This window comes from Theropithecus gelada, chromosome 6 (assembly GCF_003255815.1).
Source record: "Theropithecus gelada isolate Dixy chromosome 6, Tgel_1.0, whole genome shotgun sequence".
Taxonomy (NCBI): domain Eukaryota; kingdom Metazoa; phylum Chordata; class Mammalia; order Primates; family Cercopithecidae; genus Theropithecus; species Theropithecus gelada.
This window is the reverse complement of record NC_037673.1, coordinates 169,172,395-169,199,335: the sequence shown is the minus strand read 5'-3', so window position 1 is coordinate 169,199,335 and position 26,941 is coordinate 169,172,395. Positions and strand designations below refer to the sequence as shown.

Here is a 26,941-nt window from a genome sequence, read left to right as displayed (position 1 = left end):
AACCTCTCAGAACCCAATCCTTCTGGATTTTTATGGAAGCTTCATTGTGTAGGCATGATTGATTACATCACTGGCCATTGGTGATCAATTTAAGGTTCAGCCCCTCCCCCTTCCCCTGAGGTTTGGCTATGGGGCTGAAAGTCCCAACCCTCTAATCCTTCCTTGGTTGTCTGGTAATTAGATCCCATCCTGGAGCTACCAAGGGGTTGGTCAATCATCAGTCAACTCATTAGCATACAAACAAGTCACTTTGGAGATGCTAAGGATTTTAGGATGGAGACAAAGACTAAATTTATATTTCACAATATCACAACTTCACATATAACCTTTCATTTCATTCTTGTACTAGGAAACAGGCAGAAAGTCTAAGTGATTGGCTTATGGTCACAATGCTAATTAGGTAGTAGTAGATCCTAGACCAGGAATCAAATCAGATTAATGTTTCCACTTCAAAAAGTGACATTCTGGAATACGTTAACTGAGAACATTTCAGAAGGCATTAATTTAGCTAAATCTAAATAGAGAATTCAGAAAATGAGAATCCATCCGCTGAGCACTGATTAAGTGCAACACAAGCCTTCGGTACCTTCGCTAAAGAATATCCAGAAGCAAGAATGAAGACCACTTTCTTGGTCAGGTCAGTATTTAGAAACTTTTTCTTCTCATTTACCATTTCTCTGTGTTGGTATCATTTCAAGTCCTCTCTTCCAGTTGGTATGAAATACACAAAGTACTGTTGCTGAGTATAGTCACCCTATTTTGCAATCAAACACAGAAGGAACTTACTTCCTCTGTTTAGTGTTTGTACCCATTGTACTACTCTTTATCCCTACAACTTTCCTTCCTTCCCAGTCTCTCATATGTATCATTCTATTCTCCACATCTATGACATCAAATTTTTTAGCTCCCACATACAAGTGAGAACTTTGTCTTTCGATATTTGTCTTTCCACACTTGGCTTATTTCACTTAAGATAATGGCCTCTAGTTCCTCCCATGATCCTGCAAATGACATGATTTCATTCTTTTTTATGGCCGAATACTATTCCATAGTGTACATATAACACATTTTCTGCATCCATTCATGTGTTGATGGACACTTAGATTGATTCTCTATCTTTGCTACTGTGAATAGCACTGCGATCAATATGCGAGTGCAGGTATACCTTTGATATACTGATTTCTCTACCACTGGATAAATACCCAGTAGCGGGAATGCTGGATCATATAGTAGTTCTATTTTTAGTTGTTTGAAAAATCTCCATACCATTTTCTTTTTTTTTTTTTTTTGAGACGGAGTCTCGCTCTGTCGCCCAGGCTGGAGTGCAGTGACCGGATCTCAGCTCACTGCAAGCTCCGCCTCCCGGGTTTACGCCATTCTCCTGCCTCAGCCTCCCGAGTAGCTGGGACTACAGGCGCCCGCCACTGCGCCCGGCTAGTTTTTTGTATTTTTTAGTAGAGACGGGGTTTCACCGGGTTAGCCAGGATGGTCTCGATCTCCTGACCTCGTGATCCGCCCGTCTCGGCCTCCCAAAGTGCTGGGATTACAGGCTTGAGCCACCGCACCCGGCCTCCATACCATTTTCTATATTGGCTGCACTAATTTACATTCCCACCAACAGTGTATAAAAGTTCCCTTTTCTCTGCATCCTTGCTAGCATCTGTTATTTTTTGGCTTTTTTTTTTTTTTTTTTTTTTTTAAAGATGGAGTCTCCCTTTACGGCCCAGGCTGGAGTGCAGTGGCACGATCTTGGCTCACTGCAACCTCCACCTCCTGGGTTCAAGTGATTCTCCTGCCTCAGCCTCAGGAGTAGCTGGGATTACAGGCACCCACCACCACACCCAGGTAATTTTTAAATTTTTAGTAGAGATAGGGTTTCACCATGTTGACCATGGTTTGGCCAGGCTGGTCTCAAACTCCTAACCTCAGATAATCCGCCTGCCCAGGCTTCCCAAAGTGCTGGGAATACAGGCATGAGCCACCACGCACGGCCATATTTTGGCTTTTTAGTAATAGCCATTCTAACTGGAGTGAGATGATATCTCATTGTGGTTTTGATTTGCATTTCCCTGGTGATTAGTAATATTGAGCACTGCTGGCCATTTGTAATGTCTTCTTTTGAGAAATATCTAGTCATGTCCATTTCTCAATGGGATTATTTGTTTTTTTTACTGTTAAGTTGTTTGAGGTCCTTATATATTCTGGATCTTAGTCTCCTGTCAGATGAGTAGTTTGCAAATATTTTCTCCCATTCAGTAAGTTGTCTCTTTATTCTATTGATTGTTTCTTTTGCTGTGCAGAGCTTTTTAGTTTAATATAGTCCCATTTACCTATTTTAGTTTTTGTTACCTCTGCCTTTTTTTTTTTTTTTTTGACAAGTGTCTTGCTCTGTTGCCCAGGCTGGACTGGAGTGGCACAACCACAGCTCATTGCAGCCTCGATCTCCCAGGCTCCTGGGCTTAAGCGATCCTCCTACCTCAGCCTCCTGAGTAGCTTGGACCACAGGCACGTGCCACCATCCTTGGCTAATTTTTAAAATTTTTTGTAGAGACAGGGTCTCATTATGCTGCCTAAGCTGGTCTCGAATTCCTGGGCTCAACTGATCTTCCCACCTCAACCTCCCAAAGTGCTGGGATTACAGGTGTGAGCCATTGCACCCAGCCTGTTGCCTGTGCTTCTGAGGTCTTACAGTCATAAAACTTTTGCCTAGACCAATGCTCTGAAGAGTTTTCCCTATGTTTGCTTCTAGTTGTTTTATAATTTCAGGTCTTATGTTTAAATCTTTTCTTTTCTTTTTTTTTTTTTGAGATGGAGTTTCACTCTTGTTACCTAGGCTGGAGTGGAATGGCGCACGATCTCAGCTCACTGCAACTTTCATCTCCCAGGTTCAAGTGATTCTTCTGCCTTAGCCTCCCAAGTAGCTGGGATTACAAGCATGCGCCACCACGCCCAGCTAATTTTTTGTATTTTCAGTAGAGACAGGGTTTCTCCACATTGGTCAGGCTGGTCTCGAACTCCCGACCTCAGGTGATCTGCCAGCCTCAGCCTCCCAAAGCGCTGGGATTAAAGGTGTGAACCACCGTGCCTGGGCCTTGTTTAAATCTTTAATCCATCCTGAGTTGACTTTTGTATATGGTGACAGGAAAGGTCCAATTTCACTCTTCTGTATATGGTTATCAAAGTACACACACACATATACACACACCCACACACACACACACACACACCTCACTTAAGGCTGAGGCAGGAGAATCACTTGAACCTGGGAGGCAGAGGTTGCAGTAAGCCAAGATCATGCCACTGCACTCCAAAGTGGGTGACAGAGCAAGATTCAAACAGGGAAAAAAAAAAAAATTACCTGGGAAACAGTCTAGTCCGGTTCATTTGAAATTTCAGAGAGGAATTTACCCCCCTAACCCACTGAACTTTGTGCCTGCCCCTCTGACTACCTCCTGACTTAAAATTTCCCTTTAAAGCTGATAAACATGCAGAGAACTGGAAGGGAAAAAAAAATCCCCTCTGAACTGATGGAAGTGGGTGGAGGAAGAGATCATATTCCAATGAATCTATTACTTCATGTGTACAAGAAAAGGAACTAAATGTACCTTTCATGTTTGCCCAAACTGTACCGCATGTCTTCATAACCTGAGGGCCAGGCTAATAACCAATCTGAGATTATTCAAACAACTGAGGCAGCTAGGGTGCAACAGTGTCTTCAGAGAACTGCAGAGCTGGAATGGATCTGAGGTCAAGTCTAAGTTCTGCATTTTAAACATGAGGAAATGAAGTCCTAGTGAGCTTACTAATACTCCACAGCGAATTAGTGAAGGGGGAAGCTGGAAGCTGGAAGCTGGAAGGGGGGAATCCAGGACTACTCAGTCTCATTATACTAGGCTGTTTCTATAGGCTATTAAGGGTGAAACAGGCCAGGTGTGCTGGCTCATGTCTGTAATTCCAACACTTTGGGAGGCTGAGGCAGGTGGATTGCTTGAGCCTATAAGTTCAAGAGCAGCCTGACCAACATGGTGAGACCCCCGTCTCTACAAAAAAAATTTGTTTTTTCAATTAACCAGGCTTGATGGCACATGCCTATAGTCCCAGCTACGCAGGAAGCTGAGGTGGGAGAATCACTTGAGCCCTGGAGGTCAAGGCTGCAGTGAGCTATGATCATGCCACTGCACTCTAGCCTGGGCAACAGAGCAAGACCCTGTCTTAAAAAAAAAAAGATAAATCAGGCAGCCTAGGGATTCTTTCATTTATTCCACAATCATTTAGCAGTGCCATGTTCCATGTCAGCCTCTGAGGATGTGAAAAGGAGCTGGCTGAGGGGCCAACCCAAAGGGACCCACGAGCTGTGAGAAATACACCAAGGAGAGTAGTAGAGTATGTTTTCATAGAGATATGCATGGGTGCCTTCATATTATAAACCCTCCCTGGCTACTTCTTAGGAGCTCTGCTCTTGGTTACTAGAACTCTCCCAGCATAAACCATGCCCTCACCACTACACTCAGCTCTCTCAAGCCCTGCTTTGTTCTTCTGTTCCACATTCAGATATAAGAACAGGGAACAAAGGCACGGGTTACTTCCCGGTGACACACAGATTGAGCAGTCTCAGCTTCCCTGCTGGAATGGGGAAGCCTGGCCAGGACCTCTCTTCTGATCCACTGTCCCTCCAGCCAGGGCCATGACAGCAGTGACCTCTGTCGGTGAGCTCCTTGAGAGACAGCAGAAATGCAGGAAAGTGATTTGCCCTAGCGCCACTAAAACGACCTCTCATCCCAACTGAATGATACAAATACTTTCCAGAGGAGCAACACTATTAGATGCTCCTAGAAAACATGGGATTCAGTATTAGACAGAGTTGGATTTTAATTCCAGCAACACTAAATATTGGTGAACTGAATCCAGGCAAATGTCCTTACAACCCCAAGCCCAGTGTCTCCTGTTGTAAAATGGTGATAATAATCCTTGCCTCAAGGTATTACGATTTAAAGAGATAATATAAGTAAAGTGCCCTATGCAGTGGCTGACAAATAGATGTTCAATAAACACTGGTTATTCCTTCTCCTTCTCTGTAAGACAGCTAAAAATGTATTCAAGCTACAGAATGAACTACAACCTATTTACTTCACAAAGGAGTTTCTCTTGTAGCACTGAGTCATTCTCATCTCCACCTCCTCTCCCGCGACCACCCACTCTGTGGCAGACAGATTTCAATTCTCCCGAGGTTCCACCCCTCAGTATACACCCTGTATAAAACTCAGAGAATCTGACAGGACAGTCACTCCATGGTTAGATTATATTATCTGATACAGCTGGCTTTAACAAAGCGGCTATCCAGGCTGGTAGCAGTGGCTCACGCCTGTAATCCCAGCACTTTGGGAGGGCAAGGTAGGTGGATCACCAGGTCAGGAGTTTGAGACCAGCCTGACCAACATGATGAAATTCCATCTCTACTAAAAATACAAAAATTAGCCAGGCGTGGTGGCACGTGCCTGTAATCCCAGCTACTCAGGAGGCTGATGCCTATAATCCCAGCTACTCAAGAGGCTGAGGCAGGAGTATTGCTTGAACCCGGGAGGCGAAGGTTGCAGGGAGCCCAGTTGCGCAATGCAGTCCAGCCTGGGTGACAAAGCAAGACTCTTGTCTCAAAATAAAAAATAAATAAAAAATTAAAAAAAAAAAAAAAAAAAAAGGAAAGTGGCTATCCTGAGTGAATGTGACCTATTCAGATGAATTTTTGTTTTGTTCTTTGAGATGAGAATCCTGCTATGTTGCCCAGGGTAGTCTTGAACTCCTGGCCTCTAGCAATCCTCCCATCTCAGTCTTCTGAGTAGCTGAGATTGCAGGCATGAGGTGCCACCACTGGACGTGGCTTCAGACAAGTTTTTTTTTTTTCTTTCTTTCTTTAATTTGTATTTTTTGAGACAGGATCACTCTGTCGCCCAGGCTGGAGTGCAGTGGTGCGATCCTGGCTCACCATAACCTCCGCTTTCCTGGTTCAAGTGATTCTCATGCCTCAGCCTCCCCAGCAGCTGGGATTACAGGTGCATGCCACCATGCCTGGCTGATTTTTCTATTTTTATTAGAGACAGGGTTTCACCACGTTGCCCAGGCTGGCCTCCAACTCCTGGCCTCAAGTGATCTGCCTGCGTTGGCCTCCCAAAGTGCTAGGATTATAGGCATGAGCCACCCATCCAGCCCTCAGTTGAGTTCTTTTTTCTTTAGACGGAGTCTTGCTCTGTCGCCCAGGCTAGAGTGCAGTGGCGCCATCTCTGCTCACTGCAAGCTCCGCCTCCCGGGTTCACACCATTCTCCTGCCTCAGCCTCCTGAGTAGCTGGGACTACAGGCGCCCGCCACCACACCGAGCTAATTTTTTTTGTATTTTTAGTAGAGACGGGGTTTCACCGTGTTAGCCAGGATGGTCTCTATCTCCTGACCTCGTGATCCACCCGCCCCAGCCCTTCCAAAGTGCTGGGATTACAGGCATGAGCCATCGCGCCCGGCCCAGAGTAGAGTTTAATAAAATCTTCACCTCCTCCAACAACTAGGATCCTAAAGGGTTGTATCTTGAATTAAGGATAAATCAATCAGAACTCAAGAGGAAAGAAAGGGAGAAACAAGAAAATTCACAATCATAGCTGGTAATTTTTAGTATCCCTCTTTTCATAATTAAAAGTAGTAGACAAAAAAAAAAAAAAGGATATAGAAAATTTGACCCATCTTGACCTGATACAGACTACTACAACCAACAACTTCAGAATATAGATTCTTTTCAACTTAACACAAATGGTTGTCAAGATAGTCCATATGCATAAAAGAAGTCCCAATCTCAAAAGATTGAAATCTTAGAAAGTATGTCTTCTGACCACATGGAATTAAATGAGAAATCAATTAACAATAAGAAGACATCTAGAACAGCACCAGATATTTAGAAATTAAACACCACAATTCTGAATAACCAATTGGTCCAAGAAATTACAAGAGAAATTAGAAAATACTTCAAACGGAGTAAAATGAAAATATACCTTATCAAAATTTGTGGGATATCGCTGAGCACTGCTTAGAGGGAATTTTACTGTATTAAATGTTTACACTAGAAAAGACAAAATTAAATCCAAAGTAAGAAGGAAGGAAATAATAACGTGCAGATGTCAATGAAATAGAAGGACAAAAAAATATAGGAAAGTAACCAAGATAAAAATTTGATTATTTGAAAAGATTAATAAAATTGACAAATTACTAACTACTTCATTAAAAGAGCATCAAAAATTACATTAAAATGGCCGGGCGCGGCGGATCTTTGGGAGGCCGAGGCGGGCGGATCACGAGGTCAGGAGATCAAGACCATCCTGGCTAACACGGTGAAACCCCGTCTCTACTAAAAACACAAAAACTTAGTCGGGCGTGGTGGCGGGCGCCTGTAGTCCCAGCTACTCCGGATGCTGAGGCAGGAGAATGGCGAGAACCCGGGAGGCGGAGCTTGCAGTGAGCCGGGATCAAGCCGCTGCACTCCAGCCTAGGCGACAGGGCGAGACTCCGTCTCAAAAAAAAAAAAAAAAAATTAGCCGGGCGTGGTGGCGGGCGCCTGCAGTCCCAGCTACTGGGGAGGCTGAGGCAAGAGAATGGCGTGAACCCGGGAGGTAGCGCTTGCAGTGAGCCGAGATGGCACCACCGCACTCCATCCTAGGCGACAGAGCAAGATTCCGTCTGGGGGGGGACGGGGGGAAATACATTAAAATATTTGATATATTAAAATAACAAGAGACATACTAGGAACCGTGGCTCACGCCTGTAACGCTAACACTTTGGGAGGCCAAGGCAGGCAGATCATTTGAGCCCAGGAGATCGAGACCATCCTGCTCTGTTGAAAACGAAAACCCCAAAAACTCAAGAGACATGTGAGATCTCTGCACCAAAAACCACAAAACATTTTTGAGAGAAACAAAAGAAAACCTAAATAAATGGAGAGATCCCATGAGGCTGGACATGGAGACACCAGTGAGATTAGAAAACTCAACATCATTAAGATGTCAGTTCTCTTCAAATTGATATATTCAACACAAGCCCAATTAAAATCCCAACAGGTTTTTGTTTGTTTGTTTTTTGGTAGAAACTGACTAGTTGATTTTAAAATATATGTGGCTATTTTAGAATAACCAAAACAATTGTGAAGCACAAAGATGGAGGACTCACACTTTCTAATTTTAACATAAATCTGCAATACTCAAGACAGTATATTATCATAAGGCCAGACAGAGATCAATGAACAGAAGAGATAATCCAGAGCCAGACTCATGAGACAGTGTCACTAATTTTGGATGAAAATGCCAAAGCAGTTTCACGGAGAAAGGATTTTCAAAAGCTGGTGCAGCAACAACTGGATGTCTATACTGGGGGGAAAAAAAGCAAAACAAAACAGAAAAATAAAAACAAGGCATGACCTGTACCATTTCAGTGCCTACAGCCTTAAGAAGCAGTCATGCCTAACTGCCAAAATCCTCTCCCCTGCCAGGCTATTGTGGAAAGCCTTCAGGTTCCAGTTCTCGCCTAATAATGGAATATACAAACCAAGTTCAATAGGTCTCATATCTTTCCTTACCTCAATTTTTACCAGCATTTGAAGCCTCCTGACCATCTATTATGATCCCATCCCCAGACTGCTCTGTGCTCATCTCACCATTTGATGCAACAACGGTGCATCACTTCCTTTTCTTCCAAATCTTCCCCTTTCTTCCAAATCCTTCCACTGTGTTCTTTGTAAATCTTGCTCAATGATCTGCTACTTGTTTATGTATCTCCTTCTCTTCCAGCACTTTCCCTCTAGCTTAACTGAAACCCAACTTCCCATCCCTTCTCACCAGGCTCTCAAGCAGAGAAGGCTGCTTATTTTTACACACCAGATATCTCAGGCTTTGGTGACTGGGGTTAGTAACATCTTCTGCTTCCCTTGTGCTGCCTCCTAACAATTTTCACCCATCCTTGTGAAAAGCTGACTCTAAAGAAGTGCAACCGCACATCCTTAGGCAAATGAAGTGCAAACTTGCTGATTACCACCCTGATCTCTTCATGCTTTCCCAGTCACCACTCTTATTCACCAAAGGAGGCTCAAGCTTGCCCTTTTCTGACTCTTCCTTATCTACACAACATCAAAATGTTGGCATTGCCCAGGTTTGGTCAGATCTTTTCTTTACTTTTCTCTTCCACCCCTTCCCTTAGGTCTGGGCTTCTCAACCTCAGCACTATTGAAATTTTGGGCTGCACAATTCTTCAATGGGGGAAAGTGAGGCTGTCCTGTGCAGTACAGGATGTTCAGCAGCATCCCTGGCCTCTATCCCTGGATGCCAACAGCAACCCCAGCAAAGAACCACTGCCTTAGGTAATTCTGTGTGTTCTCATGGCCTCAAATATCTCTGCTTATAGCTAAGTTCCTGTTTGACAACTTTTGGGCATCTTACAGCCATCTCAGTCCAAATTAGCATGTACCAGTTGAATCTCTCTTCAAATTCATCCTGTCCCAAGTCAGGATCATCTTAGTAAATGGCCCAACCTAGAACTGGGAGCCATCTCTGATTCTTCCTACATCTAATCCATCAGTACAACCAATAAATTCTACCCCCCAAATTTGCTCTCAAATCTGTGTGCCCCCCTTCACCTCAGACCAAACCATGGTGATCTCTCACTGGCATGCATGCAGTCACTTCCTGACAGGTGTTCCTGCTTCCATTCTACCCGCCAAACAGTCTGTTCTCCACAGAGCAGCCAGAGTGATCATCCCATTCAAATCATTCCTTCATTAAAAATCTTAAAATATCTCCTATTCACTTAACATGAAACCTAAACTCCTTATTTAGCATCAGCAGGCACTGGATCTGGGCACTAGATGTGTAGCAATGAATTAACGACTCAGACAACCTCCCTGTCCTCTTTAATGAGGAGAGGCAGACAGTAAAAAAAAATCAAGAGCCAGAGAGGCCCAATCACTCCCCTCATAACCACTTCATTCACTTCCCAGTTTCCCCCACCCACTTGTTCCCACAAATACCTATTCAGTTATGACCTTGGAAGATTCCCCCCCTCACTCGTCCTTCAGCCCCCTACTGCTGTCAATCACACAAGGACCTGCACAGCCCATAAAATCCCACCTGGCCGGGGTCTTACATAAACTCTGAACCTACCACTCCCCACCTCACTATTAAGCCCAACACTACCCTGCCAGAACATTCCAAGCTGCTTTCAAAAAAAGAAAAAAGGGACAGGGCCTTGCTGTGCTGCCCAGGCTGGTCTCAAACTCCTGAGCCCAAGCAATCCTTCTGCTTTAGCCTCCCAAGTAGCTGGGACTACAGGTGTGATACCCCTGTCCCCGGCTATCCCAAGCTCTTCACCCCTCAGTGCCTTTGCATTTGCAGAAAGCCCTGCCTCCAACTCCCCTATGGTTGATTCCTCCTCAGACACAGGGTTTCACCATGTTGCCCAGGCTGGTCTCATACTCCTGGCCTCAAGCAATTCTCCTGCCTCAGCCTTCCAAAGTGCTGAGATTACAGACTTGAGCCACCAGACTTGGCTTCTGTTTTGGATATAGTCTAGCTAATTAGTGAACAAGAAGTTACAGAAACAGAATATCATAAATGATGGCCAATAATACAAAAAAAAAAAAAAAAAAATCAGACATTATGTACCCCTCTTGGAAGTACTCAATACCACTTATGAAGGAGACTGGTCAAAAAACTGAAGCTAAATCTGATCAGCCTTTAGCTATGGCTACCAATTCACAGAAAATACAGAAGCATGTGTTACCACCATGACGAGGCAATTAACAAAGACCAGACTGCAACATTAAAGGGCAAACAACCTAGTTTTTCTATTAAAATTTCCAAGAAAAAAGAGAAAGATATGGAGAAGAAGCCTATAAAGAGATATTTGAGAGACATCCACCAATCGCTATGTGTGGTCTTTATGTGGACCTTGATTCCAGCAAGCTGTAAAATAATGAGACCATTACAGAAATTTAAATATGATAGGATATTTGATGATATAAAGAAATTAAGTTTTTTGTGCATAATGGTATTGTGGTTGTACTTTTAAAATTTAGAGACACATATTGAAATGTTTACAGACGAACTGATATGTCTGGGATTTGTTTCAGAATAATCTGGGGTGGAGAGGAAAAGTGTGGGGATAAAACAAGACTGGCCATGAGCTGATCATTTCTGAAGGTGGGTGGTAAGCAAATGAAGGGTCATTATCCTAATCTTTCCACTTTTGTAGAGAGAAAATAGTATGTTTAAAAAGCTCAACACCTTTGGGAGGCCGAGGCAGGCGGATCACCTGAGGTCAGGAGTTCGAGACTAGTCTGACCAACATGGAGAAACCCTGTCTCTAGTAAAAACACAAAATAAGCCAGGTGTGGTGGCACATGCCTGTAATCCCAGTTACTCGGGAGGCTGAGGCAAGAGAATCGCTTGAAACCGGGAGGCGGAGGTTGCAGTGAGCCGAAATCGAGCCATTGCACTCCAGCCTGGGCAACAAGACTGAAACTCCGTCTCAAAAAAAAAAAAAAAAAAAAAAAAAAAGCTCAACACCAGAAAGTTTAAAAAGGAAATAGATGTTAAAGTAAAGAGCAGCCCTGAAACCGATAAGCCAAAGTGCTCTGATTACAGGTGTGAGCCACCATGTGTGGCTACTTGGTTGGAAACCAAAGCAGTGCACCCAGGCCCCTGAGAGGTGATTATACCCTGTGCTCAAACTAGCTCTAGAGCCAGGACCCAGAAAGGCCAGTGAGGGAGGTGAGGCTCAGCTCTGGATTTGCAAATACCTAGACATGTAAGGCGGAGGTTCTGTGGGCTATGCAGGTCCCTGTGTGATGGACAGCAACAGGCGGCTAATGAATGGGTAAGGGGGAATCTTCTGAGGTCATAACTGAGTAAGTATTTGTGGAAATGAGTGGATGGGGGAACCTGTTTGGGAAGTGAATGAAGGACAATGAGGGGAGTAATTGGGCCTCTTTGGCTCTTGATTTGTTTTATCTGCTTCTCTTCATTAAAGAGGACAGGGAGGTTGTCTGCTTTGTTGATTCACTGCTACACTGCACCACCACACCCAGCTAATTTTGTATTTTTAGTAGTGTCCAGATCCAATGCCTACTAATGCTAAATAAATATACGTTGACTGCATGAATTCTAATAAGGCTAAGTAAAATATTCACTATACCAGCCCTGTAAGCAAACTGTGCTTACAAGTAACACAGTCCTTTGAATTAAAATAACTTATTTTAAAAATCACTGTTTGGCTGGGGTTGGTGGCTTACGCCTGTAATCCCAGCACTTTGGGAGGCCAAGGTGGGTGGATCACTTGAGGTCAGGAGTTTGAGACCAGCCTGGCCAACATGGTGAAACCCCATCTTTACTAACAATATGAAAGACAGCCATGCATGGTGGCGCACACCTGTAGTCCCACCTACTCAGGAGGCTGAGGTAGGAGAATCACTTGAATCTGGGACGTGGAGGCTGCAGTGAGCTGAGATCTCGCCACTGCCCTCCAGCCTGGTCGACAGAGTAAGACTCTGTCTCAAAAAAAAACAAAACAAAAAACAAAAAAAAAATTCACTGATAATATTACTTTAATTTTTGTTGTGCTTTACTGTAAGTTTTCACATACAGCATCTTACTTAAAACTCACAAAACCATCCTACAACATAATTGTGCCAAGTATCCTTTTGCCTAAAAGAAACTAGGTCTCCTGATTCTTAGTACTTATTTTCCTATATCATGATGCCAGTAAGATTTACAGTTAGTCAAGTGCTAAGACATAGCATGTTTTCCAAGAAACAACTGTGTCTTCGCAATACAACATGACATTTCTAATTTCATGTGAGCTTGGTGACTCTGAGAAAACAACATAATTCAACATTAAAAATTAACCTAAGACCAGAAATAGAGTATAGTAACTTAACAAGATTGTATGTTTAAGAGACAAAAGTGATCTTGTGCCTTAAAGAGGGTACCAGATGTAACATTCAGATTTTCCTCTGCTGAACTATTAACAGAAACTGGGTTCTACCGGCAGAGAACCTAATTTATACAGAGCTCAAACAAGTTGAACCTCACGGAATCAAACTTTAAACTAGAACAAACTGGCAACAGAAAAAACTGCAACAAACAGAAGGCAATTTAAAAGTCCATGAATGCATTTCAAAACATGACTTTGTTTAGGAAAGTGAAGTCTCTTTGGGTGTGCCTTACTTGAAAAGGGGCATTTTCAAGAAAACGTACCAGTGCCAAACAGTGAAGTTTCCTTTGAATTTCAATTTTGTTTTTTTAACAGAATCTCACTCCTTTGTGGAATAAGGTATGTAAAATATTTGGGGTTTGAATTCCGTCCACATTTTTCACTCAGCTATCATGCTAAAAAGGATGTTTAGATTTCAAAGAAACAAAAGAAAAATGATTTCATAAAGTCAATACTATCCAGCTGATTTCCCAATAAAATGGCCTCCAGAAGCATTTACTGTTGGAACACTGTGTACGACCTTTATTAATACACCACTAACATTGCTGATCCACTGTCAGTAGAGGAGTCACCAGAATTTGGGAACAAAGGAAAAAATGGACTAATGTCTACACAGCAAGAGGCAAGGGCTCAAACCCAATTATTCATTTTATACTTGAAAGTGGAAATATGACTGGGCGTGCTGGCTCACGTCTGTAATCCTAGCACTTTGGAAGGCTGAGGTGAGAGGACTGCTTGAGCTCAGGAGTTCAAGACTAGCCTGGGCAATACAGCAGGACCTCGTCTCTACTAAAAATTTTAAAAAGTAGCTAGGTGTGGTGGTGTGTGCCTGTAGTCCCAGCTACTCAGGAGTTTGAGGCTGCAGTGAACTATGGTAGTGCCACTGCACTCCAGCCTGGGTAACAGAGCAAGATGTTGTGTCCAGAAAGAAAAAAAAAAAGTGGAAATACAAGACATGAGACTGACGGGAAAGGGTTTTCTTTTGTTTTAAAGAGAATATCATGAAAATTAACCATATTTCAAAGACCACGGAGAACCAGGAAGTCACAAATATTTTGGTCCTTTTTTGGTTTAAATCTCAAGTCATTCTGGCCGGACGCGGTGGCTCACGCCTGTAATCCCAGCACTTTGGGAGGCCGAGGCGGGTGGATCATGAGGTCAGGAGATTGAGGCCATCCTGGCTAACATGGTGAAACCCCATCTCTACTGAAAAACACAAAAAATTAGCTGGGAGTGGTGGCAGGCGCCACCTACTCAGGAGGCTGAGGCAGGAGAATGACGTGAACCCGGAAGGCAGAGCTTGCAGTGAGCCGAGATCACGTCACTGCACTCCAGCCTGGGCAACAGAGCGAGAATGTGTCTCAAAAAAAAAAAAAAAACTCAAGTCATTCCTCTGTGCAATCATTCTCCCCACTACCCCCCTCTTTTTTTTCTCCCTAGATGGAGACTTGTTGCCCAGGCTGGAGTGCAGTGGCACAATCTCGGCTCACTGCAACCTCTGCCTCCCAGGTTCAAGTGATACTCCTGCCTTAGCCTCCTTAGTAGCTGGGATTACAGGTGCCCACGACCACACGGGGCTAATGTTGTACTTTTAGTAGAGATAGGGTTTCACCACAGTGGCCAGGAGTCTTGAACTCCTGACCTCGTGATCTGCTCGCCTCGGCCTCCCAAAAGGCTGGGTAATTACAGACGTGAGCCATCATGCCCAGTCCCCATTTTCCTTTTGATAAGGTACCACCACTGACCTTACTGCTCACATTGCAGAGATCTTCAAAGCAATGAAAACAAAGGCCTTTTCAATGACAGACCAATCCTTGGCACCTAGATTGACATGGAGCTTCCTTATTCTGATTTCCATAGGTGATTCAGTAGGATAGGCTGATGGTCAATCACCGTACTAAAATAAGTTCTTGATGAGACATTTGCCCTCATGTACTTTTTTTTTTTTTTTTTTTTTGAGGCGGAGTCTTAGTCTGTCGCCCAGGCTGGAGTGCAAGGCACGGTCTCGGTTCACTGCAAGCTCCGCCTCCTGCCATTCTCCTGCCTCAGCCTCCCCGAGTAGCTGGGACTACAGGCGCCCGCTACCACGCCCGGCTAATGTTTGTATTTTTAGTAAAGATGGGGTTTCACCGTGTTAGCCAGGATGGTCTCGATCTCCTGACCTCGTGATCCACCCACCTCGGCCTCCCAAAGTGCTGGGATTACAGGCGTGAGCCACCCTCTCATTCTCGTCCCCGAGGCTGGAGTGCAATGGTGCGATCTCAGCTCATTGCAACCTCCACCTCCCGGGTTCAAGCGATTCTCCTGCCTCAGCCTTCGGAATAGCTGGGATTATAGGCGCGTGCCACCACGCCTAGCTAATTTTTTTCTATTTTCAGTAGAGACGGGGTTTCACCATGTTGGCCAGGCTGGTCTCGAACTCCTGATCTCAGGTGATCCGCCCACCTCAACCTCCCAAAGTGCTGGGATTACAGGCATGAGCCACTGCATCTGGTCCCTGACCTTTAGTTTTTCACTTCCAATTTTGTGGAATTACATTTTAGGAGTAACAGATTTTTAAAGAAGAAGAAGAAAAAAAAAGACTGAATTTCCTTGTTTACTTTGCATATACAGACTGGATTTTTTTTTTAACAGCCATTTCCCCAAAGGAATGTGTCTTGTGTATTACTGACATTTGGTATATTTCACTCATTGGAATATTTCTTATTTTCTACGTGTTTCAAGAGTATATGAGAAATACAGGATTTGATAACATTTTGAAGGCAGGAAAAACCCAAATTGTTTCTTCTTTGAGAGTCATGACTACCTTCTGGTGTGGAGAACTTGTCATTGGAAAAGGTGACAATTTTGATTCTCACTGGTATGTTTAAAAACTGAATTAAAAGAATAGAATTTTTCTTTTGATAGAGGATCACAAAACAATTCTAAAACCTACTGTTTTTACCATTGAAATTTAAATTGTGATATAGGTTTTAAATGTCTAGAATGCAACTGATAGGCTTTTCTTGAACTGTTAGTTTATTTGAAATAGAGTTTTTTCATGTTTAATATGTATTTGTAAAAAAAAGGAAAACAAAAAAATTCCCCAAACCCAGATAACAACCAGAGCAAAACTGTTGTGGCCTTCTATTTATCTTTGATTTCAGTCTTGGCAATTGTTTAAAGAAAAATAATTTTTTAAGAATCTAGATTTGTTTTATTAGGTTCAGAGTATGTGAAAATTGTAGAATCCCTCTTTCATCACCTTGTATGTCTTCTGTTTGCCTTATTCTAAAATTGAGTCACAAATTGGAATGCCTTTGAAGACATTCCACCTTCTATAGAAGATGCTTCTATAGAGGTTCTTTGACCTAAATAGTTCAGCATTTGTATTTTTATTTTTACTCTGATATCTAATCAGATTCCTAATCATAGCCCATAAGAAGGAATGTGGGCCGGGCGTGGTGGCTCATGCCTGTAATCCCAGCACTTTGGGAGGCTGAGGCGGGAGAATCACCTGAGGTCAGTTCGAGAGCAGCCTGGCCAACATGGTGAAACCCCGTCTCTACAAAAAATACAAAAAAAATTAGCCGGGCGTGGTGACGGGCGCCTGTAATCTCAGCTACTCAAGAGGCTGAGGCAGAAGAATCACTGGAACCTGGGAGGCAGAGGTTGTAGTGAGCTGAGATTGCTCCACTGCACTCCAGCCTGGGTGACAGATCAAGACTCTGTCTCAAAAAAAAAAAAAAAAAGAAGGAATGTGACTTTATGTACGTATGTATGGTTTTTTGTTTTTTTTTTTTTGGAGACAGAGTCTGTCGCCCAGGCTGGAGTGCAGTGGTACGATCCTGGCTCACTGCAATCTCTGCCTTCAGAGTTCAAGCGACTCTCCTGCCTCAGCCCCCCAAGCAGCTGGGACTACAGGTGTGCGCCGCCACACCCAGATAAATCTTTTTTGTATTTTCAGCAGAGAAGGGGTTTCACCATGTTGGCCAGGCTGGTCTCTATATCCTGACCTGGTGATCCACCCGCCTCGGCCTCCCAAAGTGCTAGGATTACAGGCGCGAGCCACCGCGCCTGGCAGGAATGTGACTTTAATACTGGACTTTGCTGATGTGCTGGTGTCCACATTTTCTCTTTAAATCACAGCTATATGGTAAATTTTCTATTTTGTTATGGTTCTCTTTTATTGATGGGCATGCAGTGGGTGTTTCTTGGAAATGGCCAATTTTTATTAAAATATTTCTGGAAAAAAAAAGAGTCACGGTCTTTCATCTATAGGATGGGTCAGAACTGTTGCTTCCTACCTCACATGGGCACTAAACAACGCTTCGGGGAACACCAACACTTTCCATGTCACTGAAGTCTCAGGAAGCCAGAAAGCTCTCTTCAAAAAAAGAGAACCACTAGTTCTAAACTCTAGAAAGAAATCCTGGCTGGGTGTAGTGACTCATGCCTGTAGTTCCAGCACTTTGGGAGGCTAAGATGGAAGGATTGCTGAGGCCAGGAGTTCAAGACCAGCCTGGGGAACACAATATGACCCCATCTCTACAAAAACAAAAAAGTTAGCTGAGTATGGTGGCGCATGACTATAGTCCCAACTACTTGGGAGGCAGAGGCAGGAGGATCGCTTGAGCCTCAGAGTTTGAGGCTGCAGTGAGCTATGATTGAGCCACTCCAGCCTGGGTAACAGAGCAAGATCCTGTCTCAAAAACCTAAATTGAAAGAAATCCCTAAGACTATTTTTATGGTATGTGATCAATACATATATTTTGATACAGATGAAGGGGTGGCCTGCCCCTCCACACCTGTGGGCATTTCTCGTTAGGTGGAACGAGAGACGTGAGAAAAGAAATGAGACACAGAGACAAAGTATAGAGAAAGAAAAAGTGGGCCCAGGGAACCGGCGCTCAGCATACAGAGGACCCACACTAGCACCGGTCTCTGAGTTCCCTTAGTATTTATTGATAATTATCTTTACCATCTCAGAAAAAGGGAAGTGGCAGGGTAATAGGATCATCGTAGGGAGAAGGTCAGCAGTAAGACATATGAATAAAGATCTCTGTGACATGAATAAGTTTAAGGAAAAGTGCTGTTCCTTGATACGCATATGCAAACATTTTCATAAACCTTTATAGTGCATAAAGAGCAGCATTGAGCTAGCAAGTCCCACCTTTCGCCCTAAGGCGGTTTTCTCCTTTCTCAGTAAACAGAACATACAATTGGGTTTTACACCGAGATGTTCCATTGCCCAGGGACGGGCAGGAGACAGATGCTTTTCTCTATCTCAACTGCCAACAACCGCCAAGGGGCCTTCTTTCCTCTTGTACTGGTCCTCCTCAGCACAGACCCTTCACGGGTATCAGGCTGGGGGACGATCAGGTCTTTCCCATCCCACGAGGCCATATTTCAGACTATCACATGGGGAGAAACCTTGGACAATACCTAGCTTTCCTAGGCAGAGGTCCCTGCGACCTTTGGCAGTGTACGACCTTTGGCAGTGTACGTGTACCTGGGTACTTGAGATTAAGAGAATGGTGATGACTTTTAACCAGCAAGCTGCCTTCAGGCACTTGTTTAACAAAGCACACCCTGCACAGCCCAAAATCCTTTACACCTTGAGTCATCACAGCACATGTCTCTTGCAAGGACAAGGTTGGGGGTAGGGTCACAGATTAACAGCATCTCAAATACAGAACAAAATGGAGTCTCTTATGTCTACTTCTTTCTATATAGACACAGTAACAGTCTGATCTTTCTTTTCCCCACACAACTTACAACGAATTGTTAAAAAATTATCCTTAGTCTACTTGGTTATAATTCTACCTCAATTTCTGTCCATCAGATAAACAAAAGTCACAGTAAAGAATGGCTTTATTAGCTCCATTAGTGAGATATTTCAGTGAAATAAGTAGATCTAAATACTTCACAATAGTACACCGGGCACGGTGTCTCACGCCTGTAATCCCAGCACTTTGGGAGGCTAAGGCGGGCAGATCACTTGAGGTCAGGAGTTTGAAACCAGCCTGGCCAACATGGCAAAACCCTGTCTCCACCAAAAATACAAAAATTAGCCAGGCATGGTGGCGCATGCCTGTAACCCCAGCCATTCAGGTAGCTGAGGCATGAGACTCTGAACCCAGGAGGCTGAGGTTGCAGTGAGCTGAGATCACGCCACTGCACTCCAGCCTGGATGACAGAGCGGGACCTTGTCTCAAAAGATAAATAAATAAATAAATACTTCACCATAGTAAAATATAAAGTAGTATAATCATAATTTCCAGCTATTTATAAGCTTTATATTTGTGCCAATTAAACTGCAACTGTATTCCCAGAAGAACAGAGTTATTTGTACAACTCTACATAAATATACTGAGCATATGAAAAGTGTGATATTTTCAATTTTAGGACACTATTTCTAGATATTACATGAGGGATGAGCTCCAATAAAACAAATGTGTAAATCACACACATTACAAATACCAAGAATAGTTACTTATTATTTTAAGAAAAAATTACTTACAAGAGATAGCAGCAAACCGAACAGGTCACCAACATGGTAATAATAACTCTAGGGGAAAAAAGAAAAGCAAATGTCATTAAATAACTAGCAAACTATGCAAACATCACAGAATGGTTTAAGTCCCCTTTCCAGATTATCAAACTGGCATGGATTGCACACCAAGAAAATGGATCTGTATCTGCTCAAATATCCAGCAAACTGCAGTGTGCCCAGGGTGCACCTGGGAAAAGTTTATGTAACTAAACATTTGTATTTAAAGACAGATGTGTTAATGCCATCATGTAGCTGTCCAATCAAAATTTATCTGAAACTGAACAGGAAACGCCGCAGTGACAATTAGTTTTAACACCTAAGTAATTACCCTATTTGGTAGTATTCCCTGTAATGAAATTAACACTGTACTTCTAAAAATATGACTCTCTAGCAATGAGCTCGCCCCATCTCCATTCATGTCTGAAAAAGTTACACTTTGATCTCTCATCAGCAGAATTTCAACATTTCTAAACCTCAGTTCATGCTATTCTCTTCCCATCTCTCTTTCTAAAAGTTCCCCTTCTAAATCTCCTACTCCTCAGAAGAAGCTCTGCCATTTTCACCCATCCGACCCACCCTCAAATCCATCATCTTTTGCTCATGCCTCCTCTGCACCTCCACAGTCACCAAATACTGTGGATTTATACTTTAAAGCATCTCTCCCCATGTGTATTTCTTCCTTCCTATTCCCACTGTCAGCAACAAAATTCACCTGGTTCTCCTGGCTTAATTGCTGGCAGATTCAAACTTTCCTCCTTCTCCTTCATGCTATAAACAGGATTTTCCACTTAAGACCAGGATTTTCCACTTAAGACCTTTTGATGGCACCTCTCCATCATCCATCATTTGGTTTCCAAGAGGCATGTCCACACCCTAAGTACAGCAAGACCATTTCCTAGAACTTAGGAACCAAATATTGTAACTCCTGTTTTTTTACAGACAGGGTCTCTGTCGCCCAGGCTAGAGTGCTGTGGCATGATCATAGCTCCCTGTAACCTCCAACTCCTGGGCTCAACTGATCCTCCCACCTCAGCTTCCCGAGTAGCTAGGACTACTGGTGTGCACAACCAGGCCTCACTAATATTTTTAATTTTTTTGTAGAGATCGGGGGGTTCTCAATATGTTGACCAGGTTGTACTTGAACTCCTGGCCTCAAGTGATCCTCCTGCCTCAGCCTCCCAAAGTGTGGGGATTACTGGTGTGAGCCATCACACCTGGCCCAGAACTCTTATTTTTATTTATTTTTAAGTTATCCTTTAGAAGTTCTGTGTGTCTTTTTTTTGAAACAGAGTCTCACTCTGTCGTCCAGGCTGGAGTGCAGTGGCACAATCTTAGCTCAATGCAAACTCCACCTCCCAGATTCAAGCGATTCTCCTGCCTCAGCCCAAGTAGCTGAGATTATGGGCATGCACCACCACACCCAGCTAATTTTTGTATTTTTAGTAGTGGGGTTTTGCCATGTTGTCCAGGCTGGTCTCAAACTCCTGGCCTCAAGTAATCCACCCACCTATGCTTCCCAAAGTGCCGGGATTACAGGCATGAGCCACTGTGTGTGTATTTTCTTTGGTTAACATATTGGCACGTTCATTTACTCGTTCGACAGATTTTCACTCGCTGAGTGTCCAGTATATGTGTTAGGCTCTGGGGAGAGAAAAATAAACAGAACAGATAAAAACCACTGCCTCATGGCTGGGCATGGAGTTCATGAGAGGGTACCTGGAGTTCAAAGAAGAAGGGGGTCTGTGTGGCTAAAGCAGAGCAAGGAGCCTGGGGAAAGGTGAGGTCAAAGAGGTGCCATGTGGCCTCTGAAAGGACTTTCACTCTTAAAAGGCTTTGACTCAGAGTGAAAAGCAAAGTTATGGCCGGGTGCAGTGGCTCACGCCTGTAATTCGAGCACTTTGGGAGGCCGAGGTGGGCGGATCACGAGGTCTGGAGATCAAGACCATCCTGGTTAACACGGTGAAACCCCGTCTCGGCCGGGCGCGGTGGCTCAAGCCTGTAATCCCAGCACTTTGGGAGGCCGAGACGGGTGAATCACGAGGTCAGGAGATCGAGACCATCCTGGCTAACATGGTGAAACCCCGTCTCTACTAAAAAATACAAAAAACTAGCCAGGCGAGGTGGCGGGCGCCTGTAGTCCCAGCTACTCGGGAGGCTGAGGCAGGAGAATGGCCTAAACCCGGAGGCGGAGCTTGCAGTGAGCTGAGATCTGGCCACTGCACTCCAGCCTGGATGACAGAGCCAGACTCCGTCTCAAAAAAAAAAAAAAAAAGAAACCCCGTCTCAACTAAAAATACAAAAAAATTAGCCGGGCGTGGTGGCGGACGCCTGTAGTCCCAGCTACTCAGGAGGCTGAAGCAGGAGAATGGCGTGAACCCGCAAGGCAGAGCTTGCAGTGAGCCGAGATGGCGCCACTGCACTCCAGCCTGGGCGACAGAGCGAAACTCCGTCTCAAAAATAAATAAATAATAAAGAAAGAAAAGGGAAGTTATTTGGAGGGATTTGAGGAGAGGACTGACTAAATCTGATTCCAATTCTAATGGGATCTCTCTGCTGGGATGAAAGAGGCTGGAGGAAGCGGGGCAAAAAGAAAGCAGAGAAACCAGTTGAGAGGAATTATAATAATCCAAGTGGATCAGGCTGGCAGCAGTGCAGGTCGTAAGAGTTGGTCAGATTCCTTGAAATATATAAGTTATATATCACACTTATAAAATAGAAATAAATATGTATGGGGGATTGTGCTAAAGAGATTTTGACAGTTGCACAATAAAAATGTTTAAAGACCTAAACAATCAAGTCACCCGCTTCATTTGTAACTGACTCCCTCCACCCACCCCTCTCACCTCCCCCTACGTTCAAACATCAGTCCTTCATTCCTGAAGGTAGGCATCTTCACTGTCCCCCAAGACACATTATATCTAGGATTCTCAATTCCAAGCCTTTACTCATCTTCCCCCAGTCCGTGCTCCACTGTGGGATCTCTTCCCTGTCTTCTCTCTTCTCCAAAAGCCCATGTCATAGAACTGAAAGAGCTGAGGCTCCTTTGTATTACCTGCTTAATATTAACAGTTTCATATAAAAGCTCCCTCATTAACATATCAGCTCCTAATGTGCTTGGTCTTAGGAGCTGCATGCTGAGTAGTGAAATGCCACGATAACTGCAATTTACTTTCAAATGGTTCAGCAAAATTATATATACACACACTCATAGATAAAGCAAATCTGAATACGTCAAACAATGACTGAGTCTAGGAGGTAATATATGGCACTTATTGTACTATTCTTCCTACTTTTCTACATGTTTTAAAGTGTTCATGAAAAAAGGGGAGTTAGCTGGACACAGTGGCATGCCTGTAGTCCCAACTACTCAGGAGGCTGAGGCGGGAGGATCACTAGAGCCCAAGATATCAAGGCTGCAGTGAGATATGATCATGCTACTGCACTCAAGGCCTGGGCAACACAGGGAGACCCTTTAAAAAAAAACAAAAACAAAAACAAAAAACAAAAAACAGGCATGGTGGCTCAAGCCTGTAACCTTAGCACTTTGGGAGGCTGAGGCCAGGTGTTTAAGACCAACATGGCCAACAGAGCGAGATCCCATCTCCATTTTTTTAAACTTTTTTTTTTTTAATTTTTGAGACGGAGTCTCGCTCTGTCGCCCAGGCTGGAGTGCAGTGACGCAATCTCAACCCCTGCCTCCTGGGCTCAAGCAATTCTCCTGCCTCAGCCTCTGGAGTAGCTGGGCCTACAGGTGTGAACCACCACACCCGGCTAATTTTTGTATTTTTAGTAGAGACGAGATTTCACTACATTGGCCAGGCTGGTCTTGAATTCCTGACCAAGTGATCCACCTGCCTCAGCCTTCCAAAGTGCTGGGATTACAGGAATGAGCCACTATGCCTGGCCAGCCCATCTCTATTATTTTTAAATAAAATAATCAAAAAATAAAAATAAAATAAAAATAATTAAAACAAACAACAAAAACAGAAAAGTGGAGTTGAGTGAACTCCTGGCAAACTCATCTCTGCGCTCTTTCCTTTTCTCCTCCCCCACATCTACTGGTTAGGAAGCCATTGTGAGAAAACGGAAGCTTTAGAGAATCTACGGATTTCTGTAGAGAAAAGACGGAAATCATGAAAAACTAGAATGGGCAGGAAAGCTGATTCCGGGTACGGACCTGATTTTAGCTGGCCCTTTTCAGTTGCAAAAATAAAGAGCAAGGGGCTTTATTTAGGTCATCCATAAATTCTGAAGAGTTTTTTCCAAGTGATCGTAGGCTATTTTTTTTTTTTTTAATAAAAGAAAAGATTCATTAAGTTTTTCCTGGCTGAGCACAGTGCTCACATCTGTAATCCTAGCACTTTGGGTGGCTAAGGTGGGAGGACTGCTTGAAGTCAGGAGTTCAAGACCAGCCTAGGCAATAAAATGAGACCCAGTATCTACCACGTTTTTTTAAATTGGTTAGGCATGGTGGTGCATGCCTGTTGTCCCAGCTATGCTGGAGGCTGAGGCAGAAGGATTGTGTGAGCCCAGGTTGAGGCTGCAGTGGGCTATGATTGACTGTGCCACTGCACTCCAGCCTGGGCAACAGAGTAAGACCCTGTTTTAAAAAACAAATTTCAGAAAATCTTCGGCCGGGCATGATGGCCAACTCCTGTCATCCCCGCACTTTGGGAGGCCAAGGTGGGTGGATCGCCTGAGGTCAGAAGTTCGAGACCAGCCTGGCCAATATGGCAAAACCCCATCTCTATTAAAAAATATAAAAATGAGCTGAGCATGGTGGTGCATACCTGTAATCCCAGCTACTCGGGAGGCTGAGGCAGGAGAAGCGCTTGAACCTGGGAGGCAGAGGTTGGAGTCAGCCAAGATCGTGCCATTGCACTCCAGCCTGGGCGACAGAGCAAGACTTAGTCTCAAATTAAAAAAAAAAAAAAAAAAAAGGCCGGGCGCGGTGGCTCAAGCCTGTAATCCCAGCACTTTGGGAGGCCGAGACGGGCGGATCACGAGGTCAGGAGATCGAGACCAGCCTGGCTAACACGGTGAAACCCCATCTCTACCAAAAAAATACAAAAAACTAGCCGGGCGAGGTGGCGGGCGCCTGTAGTCCCAGCTACTCGGGAGGCTGAGGCAGGAGAATGGCGTAGACCCAGGAGGTGGAGCTTGCAGTGAGCTGAGATCTGGCCACTGCACTCCAGCCTGGGCCACAGAGCAAGACTCTGTCTCAAAAAAAAAAAAAAAAAAAAATCTTCAGTAAGGAGATAAATGAAGGAATCCTGTGAGGAGGAAAGAAGGGAGAAAAACAGAGGCGTATTTGACGTTAAATTATCTTCCCCAAGAGACCCCTACACACCAGAATGCTGAAAGCTGGGTAATTAGGAGGTTATAGGACCTGATGAGGCAGGTAAAAGAAAGGGCAGAAGGGAATTTTTTTTTAAGGGATGGGGTCTCACTTTGTTGCCTAGGCTAGAATGCACTGGCATGATCATACTCACTGCAGCCTCAACCTCCTGGGCTCAAATAATCCACCCACCCAGCCTCCTGAGTAGCTGGGACCACAGGTTTACACCACCATGCCTAGATAATTTTTTTAAAAATTTGTTTTTGTAGACACTAAGTCTTGCTTTATCACCCAGGCTTGGTCTCTATTTCCTGGCTTCAAGTGATCCTCCCACCTTGGCCTCCCAAAGTGCCGGTGTGAGCCACCATGTCAGGCCCATTTTTATTTTTTTGAAGATATTTTTGATCAGTTAAATCAGAAATGCTCCCCTGTATTAAAAATTCACCACAAGCTAGATGCAGTGGCTTGAGCCTGTTATCCCAGCACGTCGGGAGGCCGGGGCGAGTGGATTACTTGAGGCCAAAAGTCCGGGAACAGCCTGGCCAACATGGTGAAACCCCGTCTCTACTAAAAATACAAAAATTAGTCAAGCGTGGTGACATGCGCCTTTAGTCCCAGCTACTCAGGAGGCTGAGGCATGAGAAGCGCTCGAACCTGGGAGGCGGAGGTTTCAGTGAGCCGAGATCTCACTACCGCACTCCAGACTGGGCAACAGAGCAAGACTGTCTCAAAAAAAACCCCAAAAACAACTCACCATAGTGTGAAGCACTTCAGCTCCTTCATCTATCCTGAAAAATTTGATTTGCAGTATTTTCAAGAGGTAAAGGGGAACTAGTACTAATTCAGCATTAATATTTCCTTTTTAAAAAAATCCCCACAGAAAAGCATATTTCCATTTTAAAATGAGGAAATGGGAACATGGAAAAGTTAACTAAACTGTGCACTAATATTTCCTTTTTAAAAAAATCCCTACAGAAAAGCATATTTCCATTTTAAAATGAGGAAATGGGAACATGGAAAAGTTAACTAAATTGTTCAAGGTCACAGGCATTATCTGCCTAGGTGCAGTGTTTCTCAAAATGTATTACAGCAACTCTTCTTGGGGGGTGGGGACACTGTTTCAAGACCTGCTCAATCCAGCCAAGAGCAGGAAAAGCAAGGACTGCAGCAGAGGCTGTGAACTGGACCCAGATAATACAGGCACTTGGCAATTGAGCTTTCAGTCAATTCATGACCTTTCAGTCAATGAATGCTGCATAAAGACAGGTGGTCCCATAAGATGATAATGGAGCTGAAACATTCTTATCACCTAGTGACATCTTGATGATCCTGAGCCTGTGTAGGCCTAGAATAATTTTGTGTTTTGTGTTTTAGTTTTTAACAAAAAAGTTTAAAAAGTTAAAAAACATATAAATGGAAAAAAACTTAAAGGATAGGATATAAAGAAAGAAAATAGATCAGGTGAGGTGGCTTATGCCTGTAACCCTAGCACTTTGGGAGGCCAAGGTGGGAGGACTGCTTGAGGCCAAGAGTTGGAGACCAGCCTGGGCAAAAAAGAGAGACCCTGTCTCAAAACAACAACAACAAATTAGCTGAGTGTAGTGGTGCATGCCTGTAGTACTAGCTAGTGGGGAGGCTGAGGTGGACGGATCCCTTGAGCCTTGGAGTTTAAGGCTGCAGTGAGCTATGATGGAGCCACTGCACTCCAGCCTGGGTGACAAAGTGAGACTCTCGGTCTCTTAAAAAAAAAAAATTATACAGCTGTACAATGTGTCTGTGTGTTTTGTTTTCAAAAGTTTACTCTTACATGTACAATGTACAACAGGCTCCAAGATAACACTTTATTCTAAGTATAGGTGGCAAAGATGTTATCGCAGGGGGCCGGGTGTGGCAGCTCACACCTGTAGTCCCAGCATTTTGGGAGGCTGAGGCGGGTGGATCACCTGAGGTCAGGAGTTTGAGACCAGCCTGGCCAACATGGTGAAACCCCTTCTCTACCAAAAACACAAAAATTAGCCAGGCATGGTGGTGGGCACCTGTAATCCCAGCTACTCAGGAG

At 44.0% G+C, this 26,941-nt stretch overlaps 1 protein-coding gene across 2 annotated transcripts in view; it reads right to left on the bottom strand.

Annotated features, from left to right (window-relative positions):
• Positions 1–26,941, bottom strand: part of ATP6V0E1 (ATPase H+ transporting V0 subunit e1) — a 47,762-nt gene that overhangs the window by 17,439 nt on the left and 3,382 nt on the right. For both annotated transcript variants that reach the window (XM_025387183.1, XM_025387184.1), the window contains exon 2: positions 19,512–19,559. In XM_025387183.1, the coding sequence (XP_025242968.1) occupies positions 19,512–19,559 (48 nt within the window). The remainder of the gene's footprint in view (positions 1–19,511; positions 19,560–26,941) is intronic.